A 17,674-nucleotide genomic window follows, 5' to 3' on the forward strand; every position below is an offset into this window, starting at 1 on the left:
GATCTCCCGCCGGGGGTAAAGATGAAGAGGGATGCTTTAATGCTGCTTGGAACCACGTCGTAAATTATTTACTCTCTAGACTTAAAAGCAGTACCTCACTTATTTTGTAAGCAATACAGGCTTGAGCTTTATACTAGGCTGAGTATAATATACAAGTAGAGTTAAGCATTTGTAGTTACACTTGTATATTGGGTTTAAAAGTACAGTAGTTGTTGCGTCTTACAAACTTTGTACTGATGGAGTAAAGAGACCGTCATAATTTAATCTCTTTTCCTTTGTACTTAGACTTCACAGGCCGTTAGGTTTATAGATTTCTGTCCATTGATAAATCAAAATTTAGGGCATGTCAACTTATTCTCAGTCATTCATTTTTTTTTTTGACATTAAATTAATATATTCAAAAATATCCTGGCTTAGATATTTTATTAATAGTATTTTTATATTTATATTTATAAGAAAATTTAATTTTTGTAATAACTTTTTTTTTAATTTTTGATTAAAGTTTGACAAAAATATTAAGCCCAAGTTCAAATTTTTAAATATTAATTTTTTACATTTCGATTGAAAATTTCAATTAAATAAATGAAATTTTTTCTTCCCTTAATGAATATATTTAAATTATCTTTTTTTGAAACCTAGCCAAATACTGACATAAATTTTTAGCACAAATTCAAATTTTGCTCTTAAAAATTTTCAGAGATTAATTTTTTAAATTAAAAATTTCTTACAATAAAAAGAAATTAAAAAAAAAAAACTTGGAAATATTTTCCCAAATTTTTTCTCAAATTTAGGCAATTTGAGTCCCACAATTTTCTCCTTTAAATACTTTCAAAAGTATTAACTTTCAAAGTTCACCTTGACGTAATATCTAAATAGCAAGAATATTTTTCACGTCACCTTCAAACTTTCAGGTCATAGGTCATAAATAAAACCCGTCCTTCATACCTGTCTTTACCTCAACTAAAATCCTAAAATATTACTCCAATTTAAAAAATTTCTCCAGCCATCTCCATCCAATTACCAAAAACCCTCAGCTAAGTTAATAAGTCACTATTTCCACGTGCTTAATCCCTTACCCACGTCAAATTTATCCAACGATCAAGAGTATTAATAATCAATAGATCAATATCCCAGCGTTACCGAGCAACAAAACCACTGGTCCAATAGATCAAATCAGTCATCCCAAGCTTCCAAACCAGTGACCTTCTCCTTTTTTAATCTTTAAAAAAATGATTACTCCAAAAAATGATCTCCAATGATTCCGAGACAGCATGCTTACACTCATGAATAATTAAGTAAAGCACACAAAGTACCTTTTTTCCCCCGTCACCCGTAACTCTTAATATTTATTTAACGTTTACGCTCACCTTCTATTCTCCTACCTCAGTAAGTTTGTACCCAGACAGCACCACGGCGGCCTCCTTGCCATGTGACTGATACCCCTTCTACTACAGGTTGACTTAGCCATGGGCCTGCCTACCTGCCGCCCGTTGCCCCGCTTCCATTACGACGCGGACTCTCGCGGCAGGTGCACCAACACCAACTGCCACACTCTTATATTCACCTGTGTCCACTCGTAAAACCTCAGTCCGATAATCTTCTTCTCACTATTTTTATTATTTTTTATTATTACTCTATTATAAATAGTGTTAAATAATCGATAAATAAATTATTAATCAATAATTGATAATAATGATAATAAATTTATTCATTTTTTATAAAATAATTCAAGTGATTTGTGTCTGACATTTGTGGTGACATTTAATATTTGAATTGTGGATTTAAATAATAATTTATTTAAAAAGAGAATATTAAATTATTTGTCGCGTTTCAGTGATGAGTATTTTCTGAGTATGATGACAGAGTGTGCCTTATCACTGTACTTGAGCTGGTAAAACTGAGTCAACTTGGATTATATCGTGAACAGTACAGGTTTATCTGCCGCTTGGAACTCGCCGCTATTTATTATTATTATTGTTATACCTTGAAAAAATATATATATATATATTTTTTAGCTGTGCGGATACTGTAGGTGGTGTTGAGACGGTACCATTGTGCGGCACACGTGTGCTGATAAGAGTTTTGTGATTAGAAACTTGAACTCGAGAATTTTATAAAAAATATATATACAGATGTATATATAAATGTTGTTTTTATTTTTTACTTAATGTGGGATTTTAGTTGGTAGTTGGGTGAGTGAGTGGTTATTTGGTTATCGCATGAGGGTGATTTGCTAATTGACAAACTGGACATATTGACTACTGCTAGACGACCGACGGAGTGGAGATGTCCGAGGGTCGTTGAAAGAATGAGGGAATTGGACACCGAAAGTCCTGTCGTTTGGCCGGCTTGGTGTTATACTGGTATGTTTTTTTTTAGACTATTATTTTATCGAAATTAGGATAAAACTTACCTGGAGTAAAAATATTTTTTTAGGCTTTAAATTTTACAATTTTTCTTTTTAAATTATTGGAGTGCGCAGACATTAATTTTGACGTGATACTGAAGTTAACAGACGTCTAATAATTTTTAGATTTTTTTTAAGCCGGTAAAGTAGAAAAAAAAATATTTCAAAAGATTGAACCTAAAGTTTTTTTAATTTTCTACATGTGCATATTTTTAGTTTTTTTTTTCTTTTGTAATTAATTTGTTGAAAAAAAAAATCCAAAATAGTTAATTGTCAACTAACATCAGGATCATAATTTTGACTGGAAAATATTTTAGAATTTATTTTCTAAAAAGTTTTGGAATTATTTTTGGTTAAAAATAATTCACTGGTCATTATTATAAAATTTAAAGTTAAAAAAATTGACATTTTTTCTTGAATTATTAAAAAGTAAGGTAACCGTACCAAATATTGACCGAGCTCCAATTAATGACTGGGTGCTTGAAGTCTCTTAGAAATTTTTAAATTGTGGAATTTAATTCATGAAAAATTTACAACTTACAACTGCATATTTTTCATGAATTCAATTCTATTATTTAAAAAATATTACAAGTCTTCAAGTACTCAGTCATTAATTGGAGCTCGGTCAATATTTGGTACGGTAACCCTACTCAGAAAATTTTTTGATATGATTCTATGATTATCTTTAGATTATCCATGATTTTTATCAAAGTATTTGAAAATCATATATATGATGACAATTACTTTCGGGTGTGAAAAATTAAGTTCGCGGTCGTGGCGGTTTTTTAGTCTAAAATTGTTTTTATTTAATTTCACTTATAATTTTTGTTTTAAATTTTCTGTGTGATATTTTATGATAAATATATAGTTGATATACATTAAATTTCAGTAGAAAAACTTTCATTTAAATGAAGAAAAATAATAGATTAATTTCGCGGTTTTTCATAAAAAATTTTTTTCGAATTTTAACTCCTATTTTTAATTCAAATTTTTTTTAGCTATTGCTTACAAACAGTTTAATTAAATTTCCGAAAAAATAAATTATCTGCTTAGCTAAAAAAACACAAAGCAATGAATCGGAAAAAAATTAAGTTACTCTCGAAATAAAGTTTTTTTTAAGCTATAATTTTTTAATTAAATGAAATAATTTTTTTACAATCTGATTGGTCGGCTCGGTTTAAAAAAAAACGTTTCAAAAAACCTAGAAGATTTATTAAGAAAAATAGATGAGCGTCTATCGTAACATAACCGAAAGATATTTTTTAATTACAAAAAAATATGAATTAAAAAGATACAGTAGTAATATATTTATATATATATATATATATATATATAAGAATGATACAGGGAGATTCTGGAACGAATTATCATGATAATAATTAATCTTAAAGAAAGATAATAGCATCACGCGCTGTTTTATGCTGTATAGTGATGACGACTGCCGTTGTCTTCCGGACGTGTGTCTAATTGCAATAACGTTGCCTTATACCCGCTATGCTACTGTCACTAATGTCATCGTAAGCGTGACTTGCCTTCTTTTAAAATCTCTCTTCAATTTCAATTAATTAATTTTATTACAAAAAAAAAAATAAATTAATATAAATATTTTCCGAAGAAGTCAAAAAATAAAATAATAAAATAAAATGCGTAAGTTTGTGATGACAAACGACAAACTGACAATCATATCACGTTAATTGTATTCATACTGAGTTGTACCCCCATAAATTACGCCCAGTCACTTGAGTTAATTGGTGCGTTATTGTTAGTGACGTTGAATGAAACCCATAGCCACACCGATTCATCAAACTCTCTCAACAAGACCCTCAACGAGGCCCTTAAATCTTTATTGTTTGTCATGTAAATATTTTTAAATCCCTCAACTAATATTTGTTTATTTATGCATTTAATTACATACATTTTTTATAAATTAATTACTTTTTTTTTATCTTAAGTATCTTTTCATTTATAAATGATAACAAAAATTGTTTATTAATTAACTTTATAAAAAAATAATAAAAACTTAAATTCAAAGGTAATAAAACTAATTTCATATATTTATTGACTTACTGTACCTACAATAAATGTTTAAAGATTAAGTTTTGACAACAAAAAAAACTTTGACATGTGTCATGTGACACAGTTAGAAATTTTATGTATTTGTGTTATAAAATTATTTGGTTAAATTTTTTGTGTTGATTTTTAACACATGAATCTGTTAATTCAACACAAACTGTTTGTGTTATTTTACTTTAACTGATTTTTTATGTTAAATGATTAGAAAATCTGTAATGTAACACATTTCTGTGTTATTTGAAAATTAACACAAAATTTTGTTTAGTTGAACACTCCCGCGCGTTTCTTCAATACTGTAACCAAGCAAAAGCTGTGAAAACTTGGATTATAATTGATTGACAATTAAATATAATCATAGATAACTTGAATATTCTTATGATCAGGTTCAATAATATTTTTATTCTCATTTTTACGGAAGGTTAATTCATGGCTCTGTTTTTTTGGTGTCACGACTAAATATCCGCGACAAAATATCCAACGACAAAATAACCACGACAAAATAACCGAATGACAAAATAACCAAATGACAAAATAACCGACGACAAACCATGATAAAAGGGCGGTTATTTTGTCATTTGGTTATTTTGTCATTTGGTTATTTTGTCATTCGGTTATTTTGTCGTCGGTTATTTTGTCGTAGATTTGTGTAGATTAACAGACTTTCCATGTTAAAATTAACTAATAAATATAAGCGCATGACCTAACCAACTCAAGTATACTGATCCAACCTTAGTACAAGTTATGTCAATTTAGAAAATAATCAGTTCGATTTTCCGTTATTCTTCTAAAAAAACGGTTCCGTAACACGGAAAATCGAACAAATTATTTTCTAAATTGACATAAGTTGTACTAAGGTTGGATCAGTATACTTGAGTTGGTTAGGTTATGCGCTTATATTTATTAGTTAATTTTAACATGAAAAGTCTGTTAATCTACACAAATTTTCTGTAAAAATAACAGATTTTTTGTGATCAATTATTTAACATAAAATTTGTGTTAAAGATCAATACAAACGCAATGTGCTGAATAAACACAAAAATTTGTGTATACCGTTTGCATCACACGATTTATGTTTAATTAAACACAAAATTTCTAACTGTGTACTACAATTTTTAGTACTTTCTATTCGAAGATCATACACAAATTAATTATTGATCCCATTAAAGTCTTGATCCATGTTTTTAATTTAAAGTTAATGAATTTTACCAGAAATTCAATTAATGTAAAACAAAAGTTTTTTTCTACAAATCAGAAAATTTCTAAAATATTTTTTAAAACAAAATTATCAAATTTTTCCTTAATTTAAAAAAAAATGAAACACAAAAAATTCCATTGTTCAGAAATATTTTGAATATATATAAGAAAAATTTAAATTATTCAAAATAATTTGCATAATGTTGTTATTAACAAATAAAACATTCAAGAAAGCTGTTAATTAAATAAATTTCTCAGATTGATCTCAAACATTTCTATTAGAAAATTTGGATTCAAATCGACTCGCACGCGATACTCGGGTCTATAACACAGGTGTCATTAGAGTATAGTAATTTGCGGATAGAAAACATATATGTATATATATATATATACATACATTCATATACTTAATGCTTTGCGTCAAGCAAGTATGTGTAAACAACATTGTATATATAAAGGATACGACGGAAAAGAAAATATTATAAATAAGGTACAGGTGACAATGATTAGCAAACACCAAGCGAGTTACAAACGAGCGACAGGAAATTCCGGCGATCGTCACGGCATCACTCGGCCCCGTCACGGTTGTGTAATATGACGATAATAATCGACAAGGAATTCCCCGGATCAACGATTGTCCTATCCATACACATACACACAGACACACATATATGCATGTGTGTACATATACATTACATATTAATTTAGTATTTATTTGACCTCTAAAAGGCCTTTGAAATATTTTTAAATACCGATCATTTGTTTATTTTATTAAAATTCTGTAGCAACTTTTTTATATTCTTATTAATTTATTGTCGTATGACATTTTAAAATTATTTCATTGACATTTCGACAACCTTTTCAAGTTATCTCAAGACAAACCAATCATTTTAATTCTGTATAATAATTAAATAATTGTATTTATTAAAAAATAATTCCTTTAGATTCGTTTCTATCAGAGATAACTTTGGAGTTTAATAATTATTATTATTTTTTTAAAAAATCAATCTTAATGCCAATGCAATTTGTCATGTTGAGTGTTTAAATATTGACGGTTTAAAAATAATAATAAAAAAAAATGAAAAAAAAAAAAACAGTGGATGCCGATCCCAGGCGTGATGACCCCGACGGTACTGAGATAGAATATCAATAAGCCTGGCGAGCAGGTATATGTACATGTATAGATATATATGTATTTATACTTCTAACATTCTTTGGGTATTAAAAAAAAGTATTTTATAAAATTGGTTATCAAATTAAATTTATTATTTTATATTTTTATTTTAACTTTTGGGTTTAATGCTGTTTAATGGGTTTTTTCGTGTTAGAAATTATTCTGGCAATTTTTTCTGAATAGATAATTCAAATTTTTTATATCTCACTATAATGTCTTTATAGAAAAATAAGTTAATAAATATAACTGTAGATTTATTTAAATTTTTAATTTATTCTGCATTGGGAATTTTGTAAATTTATTTATCGAGGAACAAGTGAATTATTTTTCGTTGAATTATAGGAGTTGGTTAAGTAATTGATAGAACATTTGAGCAAGAGCGGGAAGTTTAAAAAAAAGAGAAAGAAAATTTTTTATTCCGATAGATTTAAATATAAATTTCTGTAGTCTGGGTTCAATTGATCGCATATCGTAATGAAGAATTTTGATTTTTCAATTTAAAATAATTTTTATAAAAATTGTTTGTTATAAAATTAGGCGCGGAAATTGGCGGACAAAAAAATTCAAAATTTTTCGACAACTTGACACAAATATTCGTTAAAAAAAAGTTATAGTTATGATCCCTTTATTTTGACAAAATTATCAAAATTGATGTAAGAAATATTTGAGCGTAATTTTAACTCAGGGTCGCTCTTTATTTTTTAAAAATTGCCAAAAAAAAAAAAAACAATCAAGTCAATTTTGCCGATTGACAGATTTTAAAAGTCGGCATCTCAAGTTTCAAACCGTTTTTTTTTTTTTTAAGGTTCTACCCGATTAATTATTCATCATTAAGCTCAATAATTAAGCAGAATTGAAATTTTTTTGTGACCCACGATCCAAACAAAAATCGCAGTATATAAAAATTCCGGAATAATTTAAAAACATATATTTTAATTTAGATCTTGACATAAAATTTTCTTCAATAATAAGCCTGAATCTGAGTACATATATAGAAATAAAACGATTTCTTTCCAGAGGGTCTGGAGTCATATAAAAGAGCAAATATATATATATACATATAATACAAGCTTGGACTCCAGAAGACTAGCAGAAAGACCGTAAAGACGTCTTAGTCTCAGTGGCGGGATAAAACGTCGGTTTTATGTGAAGGCGTTATATACCCACAAAGCGAAGATTCTCTCGGCGATAGAGACATGTTTTCAAGTATTATCCGGTCGTGGACAGGTACGGGCTCTTTAGAGTGGCGTTACGATCCCAACCTTCTCTCTTAATCACATCCTATATATATATATAAATATACATATATACAAAACTGCACTATAACGCTGGTGCAGCATTGGACCGCGCCCGGTCCAATAATAAACCCATGACCGGTGTATATAAACGAACATATACCATACGAACTTCCCACATATAAATAAATAAATATATATGTTGTAAAAATCTTTAGCCTTTTTGGTGCACGAGCAAGCAAGTTGTTGTAGTTTTTAGCCGAGTTTTACGATCCTCTGGTCTCCAAGTCGAGGATAGAGCCCTCAAGTTGCTACCGATCTCCTTATCCTCGCTTTCTTGTGTACTCAGTCTCTGGAATATCCAGCAGGTATATTAAGTGAAGTGGAATACTTCTTAGCTCGAGATACGTGACGTTTATGAGCCAGGAACGGTACCGTAAAAGTACATCCACACACACAGCACACTAACACTCACTCACGCATCCTTTCCCTTCATGGCATTAAATATTTTTATTTTGTCATTTTATCGTGCTTCTGATGTTCGGATATATTTTTTGTCACAAGCTATCTGCTGGACATTCGCTGGTATCGCAAAGTGGGCGGACACTCTGTATTAAGTATAAGACAAGCACACGCATCGCGAGATCTGATCCGAACCGTCGCTTCATCATTGCCGACCGATCCCGACCGAAATTCCCAAGACCGATCAACCGTGGATTTATAATGATACCCAAGCTTTTTCATTGGTGTGAAATATGTGACATTCAATCCTGTATGTTTAATATTCGATATTCGTTTTTTCTTATAATTATTAAACTCAAGAAAAAAATTATACATGCTCTTGTTAGTCTGTACTTATTAATTTTAAAAAAGTATTTATAAGTTTTTTTGTCAAGAATTTTAAAAACATTTCTTAACTTAATTAATGAAATTACTATAATTAACGGGTAATTATATTTTTTTTATTTACGGTCATTAAAACTTCATACTTATTATTTTTTAATAAATTCATTTTTTTAATTTTTCCGATGAAGTTCGTTAATTTAATAATTTTTAATTTTAATTGGATTGATCACATCTTTTTTAAAATGAACTGTACAAATGTTTTATACCTGCAAAATATAGAACAGATTACTAAAAATAAAAAAGTTTTTTTTTTTACCTGTTATAAAATTTAAAAATTATTGTTTTATTGTTTCATCACTACGAGATATCAGGGTCGAAATTTTCTCATAGAAACTGAGTCAGTAGATTTTTTTGACAGAAAACTAGTTGATGTATTTCAAAGTACAGTTTAAAAATCACCGAAGGCCCTCAAAATTTTCGATTTTAATCGATAATTATTTTCATGAAAAGATTGAAGATTTTCTTTTGGTTAACGAAAAAATTATTCGATTTTCTTCTTTCCATCGAAAGTGTAAAATTAAAAACTAGATTTACTATCGGCTCGAGGTACCTGAAGATCGGAACGTTTTTCGCGGAATGAAAATAAACAACGAAAATGAAAAGTAAAAAATCAACCGGATCTAGGTTTCTGAAATGTTTTGTATTCCAGCAGAAAATTGCAGGCCACCCCCAGCCACCCTTTAACTCATCTTCAAGCAGTATAATTAGCTAAATTTTTTTAAATTTCGTTACTCAAAAAACGTTTCGATCGTCAAATACATATCGGCTCGTTGGTATTTGTTGAAAAAAATTTCACGAAATTTTTTACTTATATGTGACATTTATATAATTTCTATTTTGTACCAACAATTTTGTAAACAACTGATAAACTTTCGGTCTCAACGACTAAAAATATATGAAAGCAATCTTCAATAATTTTTTTCACACATTTTCCGACAAAAAAATCTTGTTTTTACTTTTGTTACCAGAGTTTGAAAAAAAATATTGCAATTTATAATTCCTGAGACTTAAATTCCGTAAACTTCGAACTTTGCTCAACTGAAATTTAACGATACCTCACTATATAAAAAATTTTCGGTGATGTCACGTCATATTTTTGTAACAATTAAAATTTTTTATTGGAATTAAAATAAAATATCTAAATAATGCGAAAAAATAAAAATAATCAAGACTATAATCGGTAAATCTCGAAAAAAAAAAATATCTTTTGAAAGCTTAACGAATTTAAAAGGATGAAAGGATTTGCAGGACTCGGTATTTTTTTTTTGCTCATTCTATAGCTTGAAAAGCAGCTTCATAGACATAAAAAAGGACGTAGGTTAGAATAAAAGGAAGATGGTTTGTAAAGTAATCCGGCGCGTAACTTGACCTGCATACCAGGGTCGGGTCGTAGCCTGCTGTTTTTATCTGCCCATAATTCAGGATTCATCCGCTTACACGCGTACTTTTCTGCATTACTTCGTTGTCTACTAATGACATTTAAAAATACAAAGAAAAAAAAAACAACCAATAAATTTTTCTTTTCTTTTTTTTTTTCTAAATAATTTCCGGAAGACGTTGATGTAATTTATAAGAAGGCGGCGCTAGATTCAACGAAGCGAAACGGAATCAACGCCGGTCGTGCTAAAATCGATCCATCGGCGATGATACTAGTCGATCGATAACCAACGATCGGAACCGGTTGTCGATCGCGATCTTAACCCAACTATCAGCAATTTGTGTGTTGCGCTGTACGCGTACGAGTCATTGAGCTGATAGTTGATGAGGAAAATTAACGACATAAAAATAAATATTTAACAAGAGTATGTAAAAAAAATAATAATAATAAAATTAATGTACAAACAGATTTAATACTTGGGACGATGGTATATTAAGAGACTCGTTAAATTCGACGATCGATCTTTAAGTTGCAATTCGCGAGTTATCGTGAGCAGAAAAACGTATAAATTTAAATGGAATGGGAAACTGAGCAAAGTAAAAACAAGTTAACGAGTTCGTTGGCACGTCGCCTACGCGTTTCTCCCGTTTTACTATAAAAACTTTCATTACCTCTGTCATTAAGACACTCGTGTATTTAATCCGTCGTGACATCTAAGGTTTTTTAATGCCAATAAAATAAAAATTCAAGGGAAAAAAAATAATTAAGTGCTCTAACGTTGATAGGCAATATTTCATTAAATATTTGTGATAAGCACATGTTGTTTATGATCATTGGAACGGAATTTTAATTTCCTACAATTTTGATTACCGTAAAAAATACTCTAAAGTCAATTGTTTACAAGTAACTGCCATTTAAACATCAGTTTGATTATTTTCTTTTTAAATTCCTGAATTTTTTGTAGAATTTTAACGGCTGTATCTTTTAAATTATTGGTTTTAGCAAATTTTTTAGAGACCAATGACGATCTATTAATGAAAAATCTTGAATTTAAACTAAATTAAATAATTAAGTATTGAAAGTAAAAAGTCAAATGTTGAAATAAAAATTTCTTTTATCGCAATTATAAAAAAAAATTGATAAAAGAAAATAGTAAACAATTATTGTGATTATTATTATTACCGGGAGCTTCTTGAGGATTCGATCCCTGCGCGATAATAACGCGAAGATGAGTGTGCAGAAGCCAGGGAGGCTGGGGAGTCAGTAGGAGGGCGTAAGTACACGGGTGCTGATCTTTCATCTTTTTTATTTTTATTATTATTATCATTATTATTATGTTTTTTTTTAATTCCTAATTTCGTTCTTCGTAACCCGCGTTTGCCAGACACGTCCTATAAAAATTTATCTCTTTCATCTTCGTTCTTCTTCTTCTGATTCTCATTCTTGTTCGTTTTCTACAACTTAAATTTTTTTATTATTCGTGTTGCTGTTGTATATAAGAAATAAAAGCCCGCGGGGTTGAACCGTGAGGTGGTGGCCCCAGGGCGTCGGGTCACCCAGATTTCAATCTAGATATTGCATTCCACGGTTAATTAGTACAGCAACCCGAGTTGCAACTTCCATCATCGTATAACTATAAAATAATAAAAAATATTACTTATGTATATTACTTTTAAATTTAGTTGATGGATTTTTTAATTTTAAACTTTTAATTTGTTCGAGAGGTAGAGAGTATAGAGCTTGAATCTAGATGAAGGCTGGATATTATATATTATACGGAATAGGAAAATAGTGATGGAGAAATCGAGATGTGTGATAAGGAATCGACATGAGGAAATGACAATTTGATGGAGGTGAGATGCTGGCGATTGAAAGTTTGGTGTTTAATATTGTGGTTTGTGGATTGCGGATTGTGGATTGCCGATTGTGGTATTTATAAGTACGTTTGTATGTACGAATGGTTAAAAATTTAAATCGTATTGCCGAGCCATAAATTCTCGATTGGTCGTGGCTCGCGGGAGACACGAATCATGTCATGACTGTCATGAGGAAATCTCGATTCGTCGCGTCGCGTCGTTCGCTCTGCATCTGTCTCGAATAGAGGGATAACTGGTGCTTTCTTTTTCATTGCCGGCATGCCATGGCGCGCGAAAGGTGTCTCGCTGTATTTTGCACCGCGATTTTATCCATTGCTGTACCGTGCATCACTCTTATTTTGATTTTCTTTCTCGGGTTTCTCTATTGAACTTTAATCTTTTACTATAATGTAGATCATGTTACATTCAAGGATTTTAAATATTCAATTTAAATACACAGTACTTGATAAATTATTTTTGTAAAACTTATTTATATATATGATGATGAATACCTAAAATAAATGAAATAAATAATGATTTTTAACTAAAGTTATTGATTTATACATATAGTTGAAAATTTTGTGTTCTTGTGTATAAAAATTCAATGATTAAATATTTTGTGCCAATTATTTCACACCATCAAGTGTAAATTTATCTAAAGCTGAATGTGCTATTTAAACCTGTATTATTATTTGACACAAGTAAAATCCTCTTCTAAAAAGTTGATGACCGGATGTCGTATCGTTTTACGTCACTTCTGTGACTATTTTATTCGGTTGTCGATTGGTCGACCGAGATAATGGCGGGATTTCTGAAAGAATGAAGGCGAGCGAAGCGAGCGTGTTATGTCTCGTGTATTAAATTAACACAAAAAATTGAGTAAACCATTTGGGACATGTGATTTGTGGTAAATTTAACACAAATTTTTCAACTGTATAATTTTTTTTTATAAAAATTTGGAACAACAATTATTATAGGAATAATAATTATAATAAAAATTATTATGATAATAATTATTGATCAATGTAAGTAATAATTTCTAATAAATCTAATGGGACAATATTTTAATAAAAAATTCAGGATTTTACTAAATTGTAAAACTTATCATATATATGCAGAGAATTTTTGTGTAAAAATTACACATAAAGTTTGATACTGTAAGGATATCTAGCCAGTAACTAAATTTGTATTGTGTTGTTAGTAGAAATTGCACTTTATTTACGTGCTATCGAGTAGTATATTTTCTAATGTGCATGGAAAAAATTTAGATATTTACCATATGTCCTCACATTATCAAATTTTTTGGTTAATTTTTACTGGAAATTTCTCTGCGTGTGCACAGTTAAAAATTTTGTGTATTTATGTTAAAAAATTTTTTGTGTTGATTATTTTCAACGCAAATCTGTTAATTCAACTCAAACCGTTTGTGTTATTTCACTTTAACTGATTTTTTATCTTAGATGATCAAAAAGTCTTAACGCATTTCTTATTTAAAAATTAACAGAAAATTTGTGTTGTTTAACTAAACATTTCCGCGACTTCCGTGTGTTTCTTCATTATTGTAACTAAGCAATGCATTGTCGCAGTATTGCCTGCAAGAAAACTTGGATTATAATTGATTTACAATTAAATATAATCATAGATAACTTTAATATTTTTATGATCAGGTTCAATCATATTGTTATTCTCATTTTTACGGAAGGATAATTCATAGCTCTGTTTGTTAGAAAAGAATCACCGAAAATCGAACTAATTGTTTGCTAAATTGACATAAGTTGTACTAAGGTTGGATCAGTATACTTGAGTTGGTTAGGTCATGTACTCTTATTTATTAGTTAATGTTAACAGGAAAAGTCTGTTAAATTTACACAAATTTTCTGTCAAAATAACAGATTTTATGTGTTAAATTATTTAACATAAAATTTGTGTTAAAGATCGACACAAACCCAATATATTGAATTAACACAAATATTTGTGTAGACCGTTTAGAACAGACAGTTTGTGATCAATTTAATACAAAATTTCCAACTGAGTATACTGAAAATTATGAAACAAATTTTTAACTTCATATGTTATTAATATAATTGTCAATGCAGTCGCTAAAGATTTAAGAATTGAGATGTGACTTTAATGAAAAAGTAAAACAAAAAAAAATTCGTATAATTGCAACAATTACATTAATATCAATTTGAAATTGATTATCACCGTGTATACTTTTGCTGGGCATTAGTTTTTAAAATAATCAGTAATTAAATTGAATTATTATCATTGTTAATTTCTATTGCGTATTTTCTGCTGGAATTCAAAGAATATTTATTATTTTCCAATCGCTCAATAATGATTATCATTATTATTTAACATTTTAATTAAATAAAGAATATATAGATATAAATAATTTTAAAAAATAAAAATTAAATTGTATAATCAATAACAGTAATTTTATTGCATAAACTCCATGAACTATCGCTCAAATTTTAAGGTGACCCGAAGGTCAAATTTCTAAATAAATTAGTCAATAATTATTTATAATAATTTTCGAAAAAATTCGTACGAATGGTTCTTATTAAAAATCATTGATAAATAATTTAAATAAATATCTAAAGTAAAAAAATTTCTTAATAAAATTTTATGAATAGTAATTATTAATAATGAGTGAAAAAAAAATAAAATTGCGTGTTAAAATTGTAAAGACACTGGAAGTAAAGAAATAAAATATGAGTTGAGTTAAAATAGCGTCAGAAGTCAGAAGGATATAGAATAAGAAAAATATAAAGAATAAGAATAAGTAGTAACAGCAGGAGCAAAAGCAGCATCAGAAGTAGCAGCAGTAACACGAATGAAACGGTTGCAGGAGCAATCTCCGGGACAATTAGCCCAGCGTTCGTGACGAGTCCCTCCTTCTCTTTCTTCTTCCTCAATCTTCTCTGTCTTTAACTTGTTCGACATCTCAAAACATCCTTTTCCACAAACCCCTGTCCAGATATATATACTTATATATAATACTTACTATACCTTTCAGTGAGTTCTTGACTATTCACTTCCAACTCCAACTTTAAACGTCCAAGTCTTAACTATTTTCTCAATAGTAGCAAACAACGACCGCGAACTGCTCTTAGTTTACCTGACGTTTATACCTAATGACCGAGGCAGGTGCTTCGTGCACTATTCTCAGCTACACTTTGAATGCAAACCAACGGATCTTTCCTCATTCACGACGCGGCCACCCGAACACTCGATGACGTTTTAGAATTTACTTCAACACAAAAATGTTTTTTTTTTTTATGTTTCCGTAAATCTTTTCATTATTTTTTGTTAATTCTCACACCTTCAACTACGTGATTATAAAAAAGAAATTCATTTATTAAATTTTTAAATAAAATAATAATAATATCATGTTAGCAAATATTTTTATAAAATTGTTGACGTAAGACGGCTGCTTAAATTTTCGGTGTTATTGAAAGCCAAGAAAAATATTATGAAAGAAAAATATCATGGAATGATAATAAGTTTAACGAACTTGAAAGAAGTTTCTTTCATGTATATATATTCAAATATATATAACATATGTTATGAATTAAATTTTTTTTTTTTTTTTTTTCGAAGAATAATAAATCACAAGTGATTTTTTTGAGTACGGTCAGATACTTGAAAGCATACAATTGTATTCAATTTTTTGAATTTTTAATAAAAATATTTATACTTTTTTTAACGAATAAAAAAATATTAAAACTGATTCTGATTATGAAAGAATTATAATTTATAAAAATATATGAATGTTGTTAAATTGTTTGCTATTACAAACAAAATTATCGCTAGCAAATAAAATAGTGATAAAATAAAAAAGAGGGGCGTTTGCAAGACTTTAGTTGTTTGAGTACACGGAGGTTGTTGGCGAGTAGTCTGAGCAAGCTGGCAGACATCGATGGATTAATGAGCCAGTCGTGTCCATTTATCGCGTGGTCATCAATTATCGGTGGCTCCCGCGCGTCTCATTGATACTCTGCTATGAATAAATAACTCTCTTTACCCGCAATCCTACTACCTGTTCACCGGAAATTAACCACGTCATTTGTTTTCCTGCTCTCTAATCATTAATCACTAATCACCCGAGCGTTCAATTTTAAATAAAACCACACTAATAAAATTAACAAAACAAATATTAATTAAACTTATACATCATCACCGCAATTTATATTCTGCGATCCCGTGGTTTCGCGATCAGAAAAATCTCCGAGCAACAAAATATGTCGACCTCGAAAAAATAATTGGACGGGGCACGTGAATAAAAAAGAACCAAGAATTTGAATTGTTAAACCGCCTACTCATTATTCACTTGATTAAAAAAATAATAATAATACTCTCAAGTCCTTCAACAAATTTGCGTTACATGTATACATATATATTATATATCATCAGTTATATAGTATTGGAATTAAATATAGAATGTATTGGATGCACACGCGGATTTGTCACTAAATGTAAGAGTGTTTGTTCGACTAAAAGTGTCACAGGTACCAAAATGTCAGTTTATTCAGACAAAGCTGTCCATCTGTATCTTCTCGTGTGTCTCGTCATTCTGACAAGAACCAACGACCGCGAGCATTCCATTACCTTACACGGTTAAAAACCAGTCGCGATTCTGTCTTTTTATTTTAAAAAATAAAAAAATACATATATATATATAAAACTTATACCGATTAAACTTGTCAGTGCATTGCAAATAATTTACTCACTTTTTTTGCATCAATAAAATAAATTAATTATTTGCTGTTTATTATAACTAACAAAAAATATTTTTTAATTTAATTAAATTATTTAATTTTACATATATATATTTTTTTTTATTAATGAAAGCGGAGAATGTATCCATTCGGGTGAATGTGGACGAAAATATATAAAGTTATAGAGTGGATGTGATGGTCGGTGCGAGGACTGTCGTAAACGTCTTTATCCTTAAGATATGAGACGCTGTGGGCGTTTGCTCGCGGGTGCGCGAACGTTTGGGATCTGTATACGTTTACTCTGGTACGGGTACGGATACGGATACATTTACTAGTGTAGTGTAATGAAGTTGAGAGCAGTGAGGTGGTTAAAGTCATTGTGGTGTGGACTGTTTGCTGTAGATAGAGATACTAAATAAAATAAAATGTTAAAATAACGAGAAATGAAAAGACAAGAAGAAGATGTTACTCATGACAGGGCGTAATACGACACTGTTTTTACCGGCTGAATCATCATTATTTTTTTATTTATTTTGACTTGTATTTTGTTTTTAGTTTATTTATTTTTAAAAAAATTTATTTTCACTCAACAATATAGTTATCATTAAATTTATTCACTTAAAAAAAAGAAAAAAAAATATATCTAATAATTATCCAGTTATTTAGGTTATGAAAATAAATATTATAAAAAAAAATTTATTACTGCATATCTCAACAAAGTAGACCAACG

The 17,674-nt window shown here is 29.3% G+C and overlaps 1 protein-coding gene across 1 annotated transcript in view; it reads left to right on the forward strand.

Moving 5' to 3' along the window:
* Positions 1 to 1,597: 1,597 nt before the first annotated feature.
* Positions 1,598 to 17,674, forward strand: part of LOC130674285 (uncharacterized) — a 76,241-nt gene continuing 60,164 nt past the window's right edge. The window contains exon 1 of the mRNA XM_057479579.1: positions 1,598 to 2,363. Within this exon, the coding sequence (XP_057335562.1) occupies positions 2,309 to 2,363 (55 nt within the window). The 5' untranslated portion in view covers positions 1,598 to 2,308. The remainder of the gene's footprint in view (positions 2,364 to 17,674) is intronic.

This window comes from Microplitis mediator, chromosome 9, assembly GCF_029852145.1.
Source record: "Microplitis mediator isolate UGA2020A chromosome 9, iyMicMedi2.1, whole genome shotgun sequence".
Lineage (NCBI taxonomy): Eukaryota > Metazoa > Arthropoda > Insecta > Hymenoptera > Braconidae > Microplitis > Microplitis mediator.